Here is an 18,326-nt window from a genome sequence, read left to right on the forward strand (position 1 = left end):
CAGGTGCAGGCTTTTTGGATTTTGCACACCCACCACTAAGGAAAGTGGTAGGGGGCTTGGACTTTTTTGTCTTAGCGGTCCTAAAGGACTGCGATGCAGATGAAGAAAAGGGTTTCTTCGTAGAAGGCGTAGCTGAGGGAAGAAAAGGTGACTTACACGCGGTTGCCGTGGAAATCCATGCATCCAACACTTCCCCAAATAGAGCCTGACCTGTGTAGGGTAGGTTCTCCACACTTCTCCTGGATTCCGCGTCTGCTGACCATTGGCGTAGCCAGAGTCCCCTGCGAGCTGAGACAGACATGGAAGATATCCGTGCAGTCAGCATACCCAGGTCCTTCATGGATTCCACCATGAACCCCGCAGAATCCTGTATGTTACGTAAAAACAGTTCAATGTCACTTCTATCCATTGTATCTAAATCTTCTAGTAACGTGCCTGACCACTTTACTATAGCTTTTGAGATCCATGCACAGGCAATAGTAGGCCTTAACGCCACTCCTGAAGCAGTGTATATGGATTTGAGCGTAGTGTCAATCTTACTGTCAGCCGGTTCTTTTAACACGGTAGATCCCGGGACAGGTAAAACCACCTTTTTTGACAGTGTGGAGACAGATTCGTCAACTATGGGTGGGTTTTCCCATCTTTTTCTATCCTCCTCAGGGAAGGGAAAAGCAACCAGAACCCTCTTGGGGATCTGGAATTTTTTCTCCAGGGTTTCCCAGGATTTTTCAAATAAAGCATTTAATGCTTTAAAACGCAGCAAAGGTTGGCGAGGCTGTCTATGAAGTAAGCCTCCTCAACCTGCTCAGGTGGTGTGTCAGTAATGTTTAACACATCTCTAATGGCCTCAATCATGAGCTGCACCCCCTTAGCAAGGGATGCCGCCCCCCTCAGCATATCCCCATCACCGTCTGCAGTATCAGAGTCGGTATCCGTGTCATCTTGCATAATCTGGGCAAGTACACGTTTCTTTGGGAATATGCTAGGGGATTGAGAAGGAATAGGAACAGAACCAGACCAAAACAGCCATAGAATTCTTTAAAACCTGAGTTTCCGACTCAGTATGAGCTACCCTAGTAGAGATCTGAGAGATTATTTCCCTAATAGAAATCAGCCATTCTGGCTCTTTAATAGGAATCTTAGACAATACATTACATTCCTGGGTACATGGAATGGATTCCTCTGGGGAAGAAATATCCTCTGCAGCATAAGACACAGAGTCCCTGGACATGGTTATGTGAGAGAGCATACACCTACACACACACACACAGGAAATGTCAGACACAGTTTTTTCACCCCAAGAACTTTCAGAGAAACACAGAGCTTGGAGCCAGCACACACACCGCGCTTAATTAGGTAGATATAACAAAATACCTGGCGCTGACTGTGTACCCTTAATAAACTACACAGAAATTTACAGCCTCACCTCCCTTTCTACAACCCCTTGGTACCACACAGGATAGCTGGAGTCATGTGGAGGGACAGCACTCCCTGTCAGCGTCTCTGGATCTGTTTTACCGCTGAGCTCTCCGGAGCGCAGTACCTACCCCGTTGCTGCCATTCTCACCGGCTCCCCGCTTATCAGGGACGCCAGTGACTCACTCGCCACTGGAATCTTGTGGCTCTGTTAGGGGGTGGCGGCATGCTGGGGGAGTGAGCGGTCGCCTCGGGTGGCTAACGATCATCAACGTCAGGAGCTCAGTGTCCTGTCAGCAGAGATAGTGGCCATTAACCTCTCAGGGTTGGACACTACTCCCCCCCCCCCTAAATCCCACGTAGCAGGGAGGCTGTTGCCAGCAGCCTCCCTGTGCCTAAACTCTAATGGAAAAAAAAACCCAAAATAAACTAGAAAAACTCCTAGGAGCTCCCCTAGCTGTGAACGGCTCCTCCGGGCACATTTTCTAAACGGAGTCTGGTAGGAGGGGCATAGAGGGAGGAGCCAGCCCACACTATTAAACGCTTAAAGTGCCAGTGGCTCCTAGAGGACCTGTCTATACCCCATGGTACTAATGTGGACCCCAGAGAAACAAAACAAGACTATTAACTCTTTAACTCAGTGTATCCCAAACCAGGTCCTCATGGCTCACTCACAGTACCATCACTAAGGATATCAAAGCATGAGCATATCTGGCTCAATTATTTCTTCAGTCACTTGTACATGGATATTCCTAATGTCGGGACTGTGAGTGGACCATGAGTATCCGGTTTGGAAAACACTGCCTTAACTAATACACAAATCATGTTTTAAGCAACAGGTCACAAGCCTTAAACCAGTGGTTCTCAAACTCGGTCCTCAGGAGCCCACACAGTGCATGTTTTGCAGGTAACCCAGCAGGTGCACAGGTGTATTAATTACTCAGACACATTTTAAAAGGTCCGCAGGTGGAGCTAATTATTTCACTTGCGATTCTGTGAGGAGACCTGCAAAACATGCACCGTGTGGGATCCTGAGGACCGAGTTTGAGAACCACTGCCTTAAACCTTTGGGTTTTACAGGCTAGTTAGCAAACATTAAGGGGTGAATTCAATTAGCCACAGTCATTTACAGTGGATATTTGAGCCCCCAGGGCTATTAAACTAACCCTGAAGCTGGCACTGATCGGGCATAATTATTTACCTACCTGCGGCAGAAAAAAAAAATCCCACATAAAAAGCTTAGTTTTTGCGATCACAGCTGCGAAAACACTTATCAGGGATTCTATGTGTTTTGTGCAAAACCCCGTTTTTTTATCCCAAATTTTTCTGGGAGCTAACTGAATTCCCCTCTAGAAGTGGTTCCTGACTGCTCCATTATTTCTGTACAGGAATATAGGATGCTTCCTGGGACATCAGGTGATATTCAGGTCATCTTAATGTTAATAGTAAACTGCAAGTTTGTCTGTTATGTGTGAGATTAACACCCCCCCTCTTCCCCCATAAAATACACACGGATTCTCTAACAATTAAAAGTTATCATCTTTTCTCTGACGTCCTAGTGGATGCTGGGAACTCCGTAAGGACCATGGGGAATAGCGGGCTCCGAAGGAGGCTGGGCACTCTAGAAAGATCTTAGACTACCTGGTGTGCACTGGCTCCTCCCACTATGACCCTCCTCCAAGCCTTAGTTAGATTTCGTGCCCGGCCGAGGTTGGATGCACACTAGGGGCTCTCCTGAGCTCTTAGAAAGTAATAGTCTTAGATTTTTTTATTTTCAGTGAGACCTGCTGGCAACAGGCTCACTGCAGCGAGGGACTAAGGGGAGAAGAAGCGAACTCGCCTGCTTGCAGCCGGATTGGGCTTCTTAGGCTACTGGACACCATTAGCTCCAGAGGGATCGACCGCAGGCCCAGCCTTGATGTTCGGTCCCGGAGCCGCGCCGCCATCCCCCTTACAGAGCAAGAAGCAAGAAGATGGTCCGGAAAATCGGCGGCATGAAGACTCTGTCTTCACCAAGGTAGCGCACAGCACTGCAGCTGTGCGCCATTGCTCCTCTCGCACACTTCACACTCTGGTCACTGAGGGTGCAGGGCGCTGGGGGGGGCGCCCTGAGGAAGCAATAAAAACACCTTGGCTGGCTAAAATACCTCAATATATAGCCCCAGGGGCTATATATGAGGTAAATACCCCTGCCAGAATTCCATAAAAAACGGGAGAATAGGCCGCGAAAAAGGGGCGGAGCCTATCTCCTCAGCACACTGGCGCCATTTTCCCTCACAGCTCCGCTGGAAGGAAGCTCCCTAGCTCTCCCCTGCAGTCTACACTACAGAAAAGGGTTAATAAAGAGAGGGGGGGCACTAAATTTAGGCGCAGTATACATTATATATAAAAACAGCAGCTATAGGGGACATAACTCAGTTAGTCCCTGCATTATATAGCGCTCTGGTGTGTGCTGGCATACTCTCACTCTGTCCCCCCAAAGGGCTTTTGTGGGTCCTGTCCTCGTTTAGAGCATTCCCTGTGTGTCTGCGGTGTGTCGGTACGGCTGTGTCGACATGTTGAATGAGGAGGCTTATATGGTGACGGAACAGAGGCCGATATATGTGATGTCGCCCCCTGTGGGGCCGACACCAGAGTGGATGGATAGGTGAAAGGTATTAACCGACAGTGTCAACTCCTTACATAAAAGGGTGGATGACGTAACAGCTGTGGGACAGCCGGCTTCGCAGCCCGCGCCTGCCCAGGCATCTCAAAGGCCATCAGGGGCTCAAAAACGCCCGCTCTCTCAGATGGCAGACACAGATGTCGACACGGAGTCTGACTCCAGTGTCGACAAGGTGGAGACATATACACAATCCACTAGGAACATCCGTGACTTGATCCCGGCAATAAAAAATGTGTTATACATTTCTGACTTTAACCCAAGCACCTCTAAAAATGGGTTTTAGGTTTGGGGAGAAAAAACAGGCAGTGTTTTGTTCCCCCATCAGATGAATAAATGAAGTGTGTGAAAAGCGTGGGTTCCCCCGTTAAGAAACTGGTAATTTATAAAAAGTTACTGATGGCGTACCCTTTCCCGCCAGGAGGATAAGTTACGCTGGGAGATATCCCCTAGGGTGGATAAGGCGCTCACACGTTTGTCAAAAAAGGTGGCACTGCCGTCTTAGGATACGGCCACTTTAATAGGTACCTGTTGATAAAAAACAGGAGGCTATCCTGAAGTCTGTATTTACACACTCAGGTACTAGACTGAGACCTGCAGATAGTGCTGCTGCAGCGTGGTCGGTGACCCTGTCAAACAGGGATACTAGTGGGCAAACATAAAAACATATTAAAGACGTCGTCTTATATATGGGGGATGCACAGAGGGATATTTTGCCGGCTGGCATCCAAAATAAATGTAATGTCCATTCTGTCAGGAGGGTATTAGAGACCTGTCACTGGACAGGTGATGCTGACTTAAAAAGCGCATAGAGAGCCTTATAAGGGTGAGGAATTATTTGGGGATGGTCTCTGGGACCTCGTATCCACAGCAACTGCTGGGAAGAAATAATTTTACCTCAGGTTTCCTCACAGACAAAGGTACAGTCCTTTCGGCTTCAGAAAAGCAAGCGGGTCAAATGGCGCTTCCTTTCTGTACAGAGACAAGGGTAGAGGGAAAAAGCTGCACCAGTCAGCCTGTTCCCAGAATCAAGATTCTTCCCCCGCCTCCTGTGAGTCCACACCATGACGCGGGTGCTCCACAGGTGTAGCCAGGTACGGTGGGGGGCCGTCTCAAAAATTTCAGCAATTAGTGGGCTCGCTCACAGGTGGATCCCTGTTTCTTTCAAGTAGTATTTCAGGGGTACAAGCTGGAATTCGAGATGTCTCCCCCCAGCCGTTTCCTAAAATATGCCTTGCTGACAACTCCCTCAGGCAGGGAGGCTGTGCTAGAGGCAATTAATAAGCGGTATTCCCAGCAGGTAATACTCAAGGTGCCCCTACTTCAACAAGGACGGGGTTACTATTCCACACGGGTTGGGGTACCGAAACCGCATGGTTCGGTGTGACCCATTTTATATTTAAAATCCTTGAACACATACATAAAAAAATTCAAGCTCAAGATGGAATCGCTCAGGGCGGTTATTGCAAGCCTGGACGAGGGGGATTACATGGTATCCCGGGACATCAAGGATGCTTACCTGCATGTCCCCATTTACCATCCTCGCCAGGAGTACCTCAGATTTGTGGTACAGGATGACCATTACCAAGTCCAGACACTGCCGTTTGGACTGTACATGGCACCGAGGGTGTTTTATCAAGGTAATGGCCGAAATGATGATACTCCTTCGAAAAAAGGGAGTTGTAATTATCCCGTACTTGGACAATCTCGTTATAAGGGCGAGGTCCAAGGAGCAGTTGGTAGTCGGGGTAGCACTATTTTGGAAAGTGCTACAACAGCATGGTTGGATTCTAAACAGTCCAAAGTCACAGCTGGTTCCTATGACACGTCTACTGTTCCTGGGGATGGTTCTGGACATAAACCAGAAATAGTGTTTCTCCCGGAGGAGAAAGCCAAGGAGTTGTCATCTCTAGTCAGAGACCTCCTGAAGCCAAAATAGGTAGCGGTGCATCATTGCACGCGAGTCCTGGGAAAAATGGTAGCTTCCTACGAAGCAATCCCATTAGGCAGGTTCCATACAAGAACTTTTCAGAGGGACCTGTTGGACAAGTGGTCCGGATCGCATCTTCCGATGCATAGGCTGATAACCCTGTCTCCAAGGACCAGGGTATCTCTACTGTGGTGGCTGCAGAGTGCCCATCTTCAAGAGGGCCGCAGGTTCGGCATACAGGACTAGGTCCTAGTGACCATGGATTCCAGCCTTTGAGGCTGGGGGGCAGTCACACAGGGAAAAAACTTCCAGGGACTTTGGTCAAGTCAGGTTATTTCCCTACTCATAAATATTCTGGACCTGAGGGCCATTTACAATGCCCTGAGGCCGGCAAGGCCTCTGCTTCAAAACCAGCCGGTACTGATCCAATCAGACAACATCACGGCAGTCGCCCATGTAAACCAACAGGGCGGCACAAGAAGCAGGATGGCGATGGCAGAAGCCACAAGGATTCTCCGATAGGCGGAAAATCATGTGTTAGCACTGTCAGCAGTGTTCATTCCCGGAGTGGACAACTGGGAAGCAGATCTTCTCAACAGACACGACCTCCAACCGGGAGAATGGGGACTTCCTCCAGAAGTCTTCCAATAGGATTGTACACCATTGGGAAAGGCCACAGGTGGACATGATGGCGTCCCGCCTCAACAAAAAGCTATAAAAGATATTGCACCAGGTCAAGGGACCCTCAGGCGATAGCTATGGACGCTCTGGTAACACCGTGGGTGTACCAGTCGGTTTATGTGTTCTCCCCTCTGCCTCTCATACCAAAGGTACTGAGAATAATAAGAAGGCGAGGAGTAAGAACGATACTCGTGGATGGCCAAGAAGAGCTTGGTACCCAGAACTTCAAGAATTTATATCAGAGGACCCATGGCCTCTGCCACTCAGACAGGACCTGCGGCAGCAGGGGCCCTGTCTGTTCCAAGACTTACCGCGGCTGCGTTTGACGGCATGGCGGTTGAACGCCGGATCCTGAAGGAAAAGGGCATTCCGGAGGAAGTCATTCCTACGCTTACTAAAGCCAGGAAAGAGGTTACAGCAACTCATTATCACCGCATATGGCGAAAATATGTTGCATGGTGTGAGGCCGAAAGGGCCCCAACAGAGGAATTTCAACTAGGTCGATTTCTGCATTTCCTGCAAGCAGTAGTGACTATGGGCCTTAAATTGGGTTCCATTAAGGTACAGATCTCGGCTCTGTCGATTTTCTTTCAAAAAGAACTAGCTTCAGTACCTGAAGTTCAGACATTTATAAAAGGAGTGCTGCATAGTCAGCCCCCGTTTGTGCCTCCTGTGGCACCTTGGGATCTCAACGTGGTGTTGAGTTTCTTAAAGTCACATTGGTTTGAGCCACTAAAAACCGTGGATCTGAAATATCTCACGTGGAAAGTGGTCATGTTATTGGCCTTGGCTTCGGCCAGGCAAGTATCAGAATTGGCGGCTTTATCATGTAAAAGCCCTTATCTGATTTTCCATATGGATAGGGCAGAATTGAGGACTCGTCCCCAGTTCTCCCTAAGGTGGTGTCAGCGTTTCACCTGAACCAGCCTACGGTGGTGCCTACGGCTACTAGGGACTTGGAGGACTCCAAGTTGTTAGACGTGGTCAGGGCCCTGAAAATATATGTTTCCAGAACGGCTGGAGTCAGAAAATCTGACTCGCTGTTTATCCTATATGCACCCAACAAGCTGGGTGCTCCTGCTTCTACGCAGACTATTGCTCGTTGGATTTGTAGTACAATTCAGCTTGCACATTCTGTGGCAGGCCTGCCACAGCCAAAAATCTGTCAATGCCCATTCCACAAGGAAGGTGGGCTCATCTTGGGCGGCTGCCCGAGGGGTCTCGGCTTTACAACTTTGCCGAGCTGCTACTTGGTCAGGGGCAAACACGTTTGCAAAATTATATAAATTTGATACCCTGGCTGAGGAGGACCTGGAGTTCTCTCATTCGGTGTTGCAGAGTCATCCGCACTCTCCCGCCCGTTTGGGAGCTTTGGTATAATCCCCATGGTCCTTACGGAGTTCCCAGCATCCACTAGGACGTCAGAGAAAATAAGAATTTACTCACCGGTAATTCTATTTCTCGTAGTCCGTAGTGGATGCTGGGCGCCCATCCCAAGTGCGGTTTATCTGCAATACTTGTACATAGTTATTGTTAACTAAATCGGGTTATTGTTGAGCCATCTGTTGAGAGGCTCAGTTGTTTCATACTGTTAACTGGGTTTCATATCACGAGTTATACGGTGTGATTGGTGTGGCTGGTATGAGTCTTACCCGGGATTCAAAATCCTTCCTTATTGTGTACGCTCGTCCGGGCACGGTGTCTTAACTGAGGCTTGGAGGAGGGTCATAGTGGGAGGAGCCAGTGCACACCAGGTAGTCTAAGATCTTTCTAGAGTGCCCAGCCTCCTTCGGAGCCCGCTATTCCCCATGGTCCTTACGGAGTTCCCAGCATCCACTACGGACTACGAGAAATAGAATTACCGGTGAGTAAATTCTTATTTTTACCAACACATAACAAACATGGCTAACATGTTATTTGTCATGGAGTACAAAGTATCTTTATCAATAAGCAGCTAATGTGTGTAGCCATCATTCTACATTACAGACTCTAAAACAGAGAGAGAGAAGAGGTCAAATGTGATGATATTATGAGGAAGGTGCTGTTGGTTGTATAGGAGAAGATAAAGACCTGGCAGGAAACAGGTTATTTGAGAAATACAAGTGGATATGCATGCATGGTTAAAAAACAATGGATTATGGATTGAATTGGCGATTTCACTTCATTGTGCACACATCAATCCTGGCTCCAGGACAACTTGTTCAGTGTGTTCTATAGAAAACACGCAGTATAAATAGAGTCCACATGTTTCCAGCACAGGGAATCAACATGTCAACTTACTTCTTGAACACCACACTCAAAGCATTTGTTTTCTTCCACTGGTTCCGGAGTTTGGCAGTATCTACACACTGGACATCTGTAACATAGGACAAAATTTTACTTACATACAAATTTGTGAAACATGTGGAATTCTTAAGTCAAATTTTTTTTTTTACCAATTATTTTTCTATTATTATGCTAGGTTCAAAAACTGAAGTTATTTTTCTAAAAATATCCAGCGCCTGGAAGCATTACATCATGCAAGCACCTACGTGGTGTCCTCCCAGCGCTGTAGGCACTGGCTGTGGAAGCTGTGATTGCAGAGAGTGGTTAGAATTCCATTGACAGATTCATCCATCCGTTCCAGACACACCGTACATTTAGGGAGCTCCGTTAGATCCATCACTGGCAGACTGGCACCCTGTAATTGATATTTCAATATGTAGGAATGTACAGTTTTGTAAAGTCACTGCCATGGGAATGAAACAAACAAAAATGAATTGCCAAATACCTGTATTACTTTTTTTGAGATTTTCCTGGTATTTCCAAAAGCAAACGAGAATAAACCATAAAATCACATATACAGGGGTGTATTCAATTCAAGTCGGATTTCCCGACTTGTCAGCTTAACGTGAGGTTAAGGTTAAATCCAGATTCGACCTATTCAATCATACTCCCGTATATCAGACAAGTCAGAAAATCTGACTTGTTGGAAAGCACGTGGATTGGCAACTTAAGTAGCCGTTCCACATGTTTTGTCGGATTCGCGGCCAAATCCGAAAGGTTTTAGCCACGTGTCTTCGACAATGTCAATCCGACTTTAAAAAAATGTCGGATTGGCATTGTTGGGAACGGCCAAATCCTGTCGGATTCGGACGGAAAGGATCCGACAAGCATTGAATATACTCCATAGTATGTATGGGACATACTTTTACAAAACTTGGTCATTCAATGGCATTTGTTACATTTACCAGCACTCAAACACCAGCATTTGACCAATTTCTGCTCAACAAAATTATATATGTCACTTACAAAGCTACACAGTTCTGAGAGTGTTCTCGTCGTCACCAACTATAAAAGGCAGCTTCCCCATTCTTGCCCACCTGTCCCAGAACTAGACAATGATTATTTCCACCAAAGTACTATGTCCAAAGTACAGGCGAGCAAATACCCAGATGGTGTTTATACTGTATGTAACACTCTTGCTTTCCAGTCCAGTGGGGAATTATTGTTATTATTTACTTGTCTAATTTTACATAATCATAGCACGGATGAAAAAGGGGTAGAACTACTAAACTTTATATGCAAACACAATGACGTATTTAGAAGAAAAAATAAAATCTAAAAATAACAGTTATAATTATATATGTTTAAGGATTATCAAAAAAGTTTTGAACATGCAGTGTAATATTACTGAAGGATCCTGTAGGATGGTGGAATGAGGAGTAAATAGAAAACAATAATATGCTGGAAAACAAACATGTCAAGTTCCGTCATGGAATAATAAACTTTAAAATATATATCTGGGAAAGTTACAGTATATCTTTTAATAGTGGATCTATAAGCCTACTTTATGTTCTACATTGAATGAAAAATTGCATACCACGTATCTAAATGGATCACATCTAATTTAAACGTCTGGAAATTGGAGAACTAAAACTTGGGTGTAAAATAGCCCTGTATAATATTTGGTACACAATTTAGCAAGTAGGACAGTAGTTAACTTTAACTCTCAGAACACTCAGCTAGCCAGTTGGGAGACAAAGGTTGTTTACTGGCTTTTAGAGCAAAGCTGTCCAACTGCCTGTCCTCTGAGCCTTCTCCGGCAGCCTCTACAGACTGTATAATATTCTTTTACATGTATTCAGCCCACAAATACATATGTCTAACATATAAGGTTACATAGTTCTTAAATTAATAATTTGGAATGCATACTTTAGACAATTCAGTAAAGGAGTGTATGAGGTTGCCTCTCAAACTGAGCAACTTTATGTAAATACAAGTACAATGTATATGGAAAGCCACGTGTGGTATACTCACATCTTCAGACTTAAACACCTCTGCCCTTTCTACATACACCAGCTGGCAAACATCCTCTTCAATAGAATTGAACTGACGTCCATTGCTTGACATGTAAAAACTATCTGCATCAGCCTGGAGACAAACAAGACGTGTTACTATGAAGCTTGTAATGTCCCCATCAAAATCAGAATAAGTAGCATCCAGTGTTTCAGGACAAGTGGTGATGAAGTGGTTCTGAAGCTCCTATGGCATATGGACCTTAGTTTCTCTTTAATAATGGAGATCACCTGATGTGTTTAACACAGAACTGTCAATCCTTTCCATACACAATGTCACACTAGATGAATCTTTTGTCATGTTTTTTTCTCCACACCTGTCACAAAATAGTCACATGGATGAACACTCTGTTGCAGACAACACAAATTATATTGTATATTAGGGCTGATTCCCAGAACATATTAGGGCAGGGGGGTGGGAGTAACAATATTATATGTTACAGAAAGCAATTTAACATGCTTTAAAAAATAAGAATTTACTTACCGATAATTCTATTTCTCATAGTCCGTAGTGGATGCTAGGGACTCCGAAAGGACCATGGGAATAGCGGCTCCGCAGGAGACTGGGCACAAAGTAAAAGCTTTAGGACTAGCTGGTGTGCACTGGCACCTCCCCCTATGACCCTCCTCCAAGCCTCAGTTAGGATACTGTGCCCGGACGAGCGTACACAATAAGGAAGGATTTTGAATCCCGGGTAAGACTCATACCAGCCACACCAATCACACCGTACAACTTGTGATCTGAACCCAGTTAACAGCATGATAACAGAAGGAGCCTCTGAAAAGATGGCTCACAATAACAATAACCCGATTTTTGTAACAATAACTATGTACAAGTAATGCAGACAATCCGCACTTGGGATGGGCGCCCAGCATCCACTACGGACTATGATAAATAGAATTATCGGTAAGTAAATTCTTATTTTCTCTAACGTCCTAGTGGATGCTGGGGACTCCGAAAGGACCATGGGGATTATACCAAAGCTCCCAAACGGGCGGGAGAGTGCGGATGACTCTGCAGCACCGAATGAGAGAACTCCAGGTCCTCCTCAGCCAGGGTATCAAATTTGTAGAATTTAGCAAACGTGTTTGCCCCTGACCAAGTAGCTGCTCGGCAAAGTTGTAAAGCCGAGACCCCTCGGGCAGCCGCCCAAGATGAGCCCACTTTCCGTGTGGAATGGGCTTTTACAGATTTTGGCTGTGGCAGGCCTGCCACAGAATGTGCAAGCTGAATTGTACTACAAATCCAACGAGCAATCGTCTGCTTAGAAGCAGGAGCACCCAGCTTGTTGGGTGCATACAGGATAAACAGCGAGTCAGATTTTCTGACTCCAGCCGTCCTGGAAACATATATTTTTCAGGTCCCTGACTACGTCCAGCAACTTGGAATCCTCCAAGTCCCTAGTAGCCGCAGGCACCACAATAGGTTGGTTTAAGTGAAATGCTGAAACCACCTTAGGGAGAAATTGAGGACGAGTCCTCAATTCTGCCCTGTCCGTATGAACAATTAGGTAAGGGATTTATAGGATAAAGCCGCCAATTCTGATACACGCCTGGCTGAAGCCAGGGCTAACAGCATTACCACTTTCCATGTGAGATATTTCAAGTCCACAGTGGTGAGTGGTTCAAACCAATGTGATTTTAGGAATCCCAACACTACACTGAGATCCCAAGGTGCCACTGGAGGCACAAAAGGAGGCTGTATATGCAGTACTCCCTTGACAAACGTCTGAACTTCAGGAACAGAAGCTAGTTCTTTTTGGAAGAATATCGACAGGGCCGAAATTTGAACCTTAATGGACCCTAATTTGAGGCCCATAGACAGTCCTGTTTGCAGGAAATGCAGGAATCGACCCAGTTGAAATTCCTCCGTAGGGGCCTTCCTGGCCTCGCACCACGCAACATATTTACGCCAAATACGGTGATAATGTTGTACGGTTACATCCTTCCTGGCTTTGATCAGGGTAGGGATGACTTCATCCGGAATGCCTTTTTCCTTCAGGATCCGGCGTTCAACCGCCATGCCGTCAAACGCAGCCGCGGTAAGTCTTGGAACAGACATGGTCCCTGCTGAAGCAGGTCCTGTCTTAGAGGTAGAGGCCACGGGTCTTCCGTGAGCATCTCTTGAATTTCCGGGTACCAAGTCCTTCTTGGCCAATCCGGAGCCACGAGTATAGTCTTTACTCCTCTCCTTCTTATGATTCTCAGTACTTTTGGTATGAGAGGAAGAGGAGGGAACACATACACTGACCGGTACACCCACGGTGTTACCAGAGCGTCCACAGCTATTGCCTGAGGGTCCCTTGACCTGGAGCAATATCTGTCCAGTTTTTTGTTGAGGCGAGACGCCATCATGTCCACCTTTGGTTTTTCCCAACGGTTTACAATCATGTGGAAGACTTCTGGGTGAAGTCCCCACTCCCCTGGGTGAAGATCGTGTCTGCTGAGGAAGTCTGCTTCCCAGTTGTCCACTCCCGGAATGAACACTGCTGACAGTGCTATCACATGATTTTCCGCCCAGCGAAGAATCCTTGCCACTTCCGTCATTGCCCTCCTGCTTCTTGTGCCGCCCTGTCTGTTTACGTGGGCGACTGCCGTGATGTTGTCCGACTGGATCAATACTGGCTGACCCTGAAGCAGAGGCCTTGCCTGACTTAGGGCATTGTAAATGGCCCTTAGTTCCAGGATATTTATGTGAAGTGACGTTTCCATGCTTGACCACAAGCCCTGGAAATTTTTTCCCTGTGTGACTGCTCCCCAGCCTCTCAGGCTGGCATCCGTGGTCACCAGGACCCAATCCTGAATGCCGAATCTGCGGCCCTCTAGGAGATGAGCACTCTGTAACCACCACAGGAGAGACACCCTTGTCCTTGGAGACAGGGTTATCCGCTGATGCATTTGAAGATGCGATCCGGACCATTTGTCTAGCAGATCCAACTGAAAAGTTCTTGCGTGGAATCTGCCGAATGGAATCGCTTCGTAAGAAGCCACCATCTTTCCCAGGACCCTTGTGCACTGATGCAGACACCTGGCCTGGTCTTAGGAGTTTCCTGACTAGGTCGGATAACTCCCTGGCTTTCTCTTCCGGGAGAAACACCTTTTTCTGTACTGTGTCCAGAATCATCCCTAGGAACAGCAGACGTGTCGTCGGAATCAGCTGCGATTTTGAAATATTAAGAATCCATCCGTGCTGTCGTAGTACTATTTGAGATAGTGCTACTCCGACCTCTAACTGTTCTCTGGACCGTGCCCTTATCAGGAGATCGTCCAAGTAAGGGATAATTAAGACGCCTTTTCTTCGAAGAAGAATCATCATTTCGGCCATTACCTTGGTAAAGACCCGGGGTGCCGTGGACAATCCAAACGGCAGCGTCAAACTGATAGTGACAGTTCTGTACCACAAACCTGAGGTACCCTTGGTGAGAAGGGCAAATTGGGACATGGAGGTAAGCATCCTTGATGTCCAGAGACACCATGTAGTCCCCTTCTTCCAGGTTCGCTATCACTGCTCTGAGTGACTCCATCTTGAACTTGAACCTTTTTATGTAAGTGTTCAAGGCTTTCAGATTTAAAATGGGTCTCACCGAGCCGTCCGGCTTCGGTACCACAAACAGCGTGGAGTAATACCCCTTTCCCTGTTGTAGGAGGGGTACCTTGATTATCACTTGCTGGGAATACAGCTTGTGAACGGCTTCCAAAACCGCCTCCCTGTCGGGGGTAGACGTTGGTAAAGCAGACTTCAGGAACCGGCGAGGGGGAGACGTCTCGAATTCCAATTTGTACCCCTGAGATACTACCTGCAGGATCCAGGGGTCCACTTGCGAGTGAGCCCACTGCGCGCTGAAATTCTTGAGACGGGCCCCCACCTTGCCTGAGTCCGCTTGTAAGGCCCCAGCGTCATGCTGAGGACTTGGCAGAAGCGGGGGAGGGCTTCTGTTCGTGGGAAGAAGCTGTCTGTTGCAGTCTTTTTCCCCTTCCTCTGCCCCGGGGCAGATATGAGTGGCCTTTTGCCCGCTTGCCCTTATGGGGACGAAAGGACTGAGCCTGAAAAGACGGTATCTTTTTCTGCTGCGAGGTGACTTGGGGTAAAAAGGTGGATTTCCCAGCCGTTGCCGTGGCCACCAGGTCCGATAGACCGCCCCCAAATAACTCCTCCCCTTTATACGGCAATACTTCCATATGCCGTTTGGAATCCGCATCCCCTGACCACTGTCGCGTCCATAATCCTCTTCTGGCAGAAATGGACATCGCACTTACTCTTGATGCCAGAGTGCAAATGTCTCTCTGTGCATCTCGCATATATAGGAATGCATCCTTTAAATGCTCTATAGTCAATAATATATTGTCCCTGTCCAGGGTATCAATATTTTCGGTCAGGGAATCCGACCAAGCCACCCCAGCACTGCACATCCAGGCTGAGGCGATTGCTGGTCGCAGTATAACACCAGTATGAGTGTATATACTTTTAAGGATATTTTCCAGCCTCCTATCTGCTGGCTCCTTAAGGGCGGCCGTTTCTGGAGACGGTAACGCCACTTGTTTTGATAAGCGTGTGAGCGCCTTATCCACCCTAGGGGGTGTTTCCCAACGAGCCCTAACCTCTGGTGGGAAGGGATATAGTGCCAATAATTTTTTTAGAAATTAGCAGTTTTTTGTCGGGGGTAACCCACGCTTCATCACACACTTCATTCAATTCATCTGATTCAGGAAAAACTACGGGTAGTTTTTTCACACCCCACATAATACCCCTTTTTGTGGTACTTGCAGTATCAGAGATGTGCAAAACCTCCTTCATTGCCGTGATCATGTAACGTGTGGCCCTACTGGAAAATACGTTTGTTTCTTCACCGTCGACACTGGAGTCAGTGTCTGTGTCTGGGTCCGTGTCGACCCACTGAGGTAACGGGCGTTTAATAGCCCCTGAAGGTGTTTGAGACGCCTGGACAGGCACTAACTGAGCTGCCGGCTGTCTCATGTCGTCAACAGTTTTCTGTAACGTGCCGACACTGTCACGTAATTCCTTAATTACGGCCATCCATTCAGGTGTCGACTCCCTAGGGGGTGACATCACCATTATAGGCAATTGCTCCGCCTCCACATCATTTTCCTCCTCATACATGTCGACACACACGTACCGACACCCAGCACACACACAGGGAATGCTCTGATAGAGGACAGGACCCACTTAGCCCTTTGGGGAGACAGAGGGAGAGTTTGCCAGCACACACCAGAGCGCTATATATGTATAGGGACAACCTTACAATAAGTGTCTATCCCTTATAGCTGCTTATATCTGTTATTTTGCCAAATAAGTGCCCCCCTCTCTTTTTTACCCTGTTTCTGTAGTTGCAGGATGCAGGGGAGATTCTGGGAGCCTTCCTACCAGCGGAGCTGTGTGGGAAAAATGGCGCTGTGTGCCGAGGAGATAGGCCCCGCCCCCTTCACGGCGGGCTCTTCTCCCGCTTTTTTCTGGAAAACTGGCAGGGGTTAAATACATCCATATAGCCCAGGAGCTATATGTGATGTATTTTTTGCCAAATAAGGTAAATTCATTGCTTCCCAGGGCGCCCCCCCCCAGCGCCCTGCACCCTCAGTGACCGAAGTGTGAAGTGTGCTGAGAGCAATGGCGCACAGCTGCAGTGCTGTGCGCTACCTTATGAAGACAGGAAAGTCTTCTGCCGCCGATTTATGGACCTCTTCTTGCTTCAGCATCTGTAAGGGGGCCGGCGGCGCGGCTCCGGGACCCATCCATGGCTGGGCCTGTGATCGTCCCTCTGGAGCTAATGTCCAGTAGCCTAAGAAGCCCAATCCACTCTGCACGCAGGTGAGTTCGCTTCTTCTCCCCTTAGTCCCTCGATGCAGTGAGCCTGTTGCCAGCAGGTCTCACTGAAAATAAAAAACCTATTTAAACTTTTACTCTAAGCAGCTCAGGAGAGCCACCTAGATTGCACCCTTCTCGTTCGGGCACAAAATCTTAACTGAGGCTTGGAGGAGGGTCATAGGGGGAGGAGCCAGTGCACACCAGCTAGTCCTAAAGCTTTTACTTTGTGCCCAGTCTCCTGCGGAGCCGCTATTCCCATGGTCCTTTCGGAGTCCCCAGCATCCACTAGGACGTTAGAGAAACATGGGATAATTCAGACTTGACCACAGGTCTGCTGCATCATGCAGATTCACGATTATCGGGAATCTGCAGCTGCGCAAGGTCCGTTCTGCGCATGCGCAGAATGAGCCTTTCCATGTTGCCAGCCCTTCCCCTCTGCTGATGCCTGGGGGGACAGGCAGCAGCATTGAGAGGGTTGGGAGGGAACAGGGGGGGAAGGGGGGGGCTGCATTCCCAGAAACGGGGACGTATCACTCCTGGTTTCTGGGAGGGGATAGCCAGGGGTCTGCGCGTCACCACGCAGACTTCCTGACCTCACAGACCCCACTTCCATCAGTCAATTGATTAAGCGGGAGCTTACTCAGCTGGTCATCGGCATGGAACACAACGGTCATAGTGTTAGATCCCTACTTGCGAAGTCGGTCGCAGTGCTGGTATCGCATCTATATGCAGGAGGCGTGTCTTCTACTGAAACATCTCCTGCATGCCCCTCCTGGATATTGGATGGAAATAAACGTTATGGTAAGAACTTACCGTTGATAACGTGATTTCTCTTATGTCCACAGGTATCCACAGGATAACATTGGGATATTGTCGAGCGACAACTTTTTTTCACGTCGTCAATATGGGGTATTGTGTGTAGAATTTTGAGGGGAAAAAAATAATTTGTTAATTTGTTCACATAACAAAATGTGGAAAAAGTGAAGCGCTGTGAATACTTTCCAGATGCACTGTATACTAGCTACCCTATGTCTAGCTTGGATACAGTGAGCCTGATTCAGAGATGGACAGAAATGCAATGCTGCTTCAAGCAACATTGTATTTCTCTGGCTGGGTCCACAGGATTATCCACAGGATAACATTGGGATATTGTCGAGCGACAGCGAAAATGGCACCAACACGGTCACGAGCTTTCTGGCCTCCCAGGATGCATTGGGGCCTCCACTATATAGTCCCGCCCACTGACTCAGTCAGATCAGTTCTTTCCACAGCGATTATAGGCAGGAACATTAGGTAGAGACTTGTACAGGCGATAAGAACACACATGCACACCCTTCCATACAAGAAGGAAGAGGTTTTTAGTGTTTGTCTAGATCCTCAAATCAGATGCGTCCGGGTGGGATCCCTGTGGACATAAGAGAAATCACGTTATCAACGGTAAGTTCTTACCATAACGTTTATTTCTCTGGCTGGGTCCAC

General features: G+C 47.4%; 1 protein-coding gene across 2 annotated transcripts in view; it reads right to left on the reverse strand.

The window, feature by feature from the left end:
* The window catches only part of BRAP (BRCA1 associated protein), a 155,897-nt gene that overhangs the window by 40,275 nt on the left and 97,296 nt on the right, over positions 1–18,326 (reverse strand). For both annotated transcript variants that reach the window (XM_063964394.1, XM_063964393.1), the window contains exons 5-7: positions 10,989–11,102; positions 9,221–9,369; positions 8,970–9,045 (exon numbers count right to left, since the gene is read on the reverse strand). In XM_063964394.1, coding sequence (XP_063820464.1) covers positions 8,970–9,045; positions 9,221–9,369; positions 10,989–11,102 — 339 coding nt within the window. The remainder of the gene's footprint in view (positions 1–8,969; positions 9,046–9,220; positions 9,370–10,988; positions 11,103–18,326) is intronic.

The sequence above is a fragment of the Pseudophryne corroboree genome, chromosome 1 (genome assembly GCF_028390025.1).
Source record: "Pseudophryne corroboree isolate aPseCor3 chromosome 1, aPseCor3.hap2, whole genome shotgun sequence".
Taxonomy (NCBI): domain Eukaryota; kingdom Metazoa; phylum Chordata; class Amphibia; order Anura; family Myobatrachidae; genus Pseudophryne; species Pseudophryne corroboree.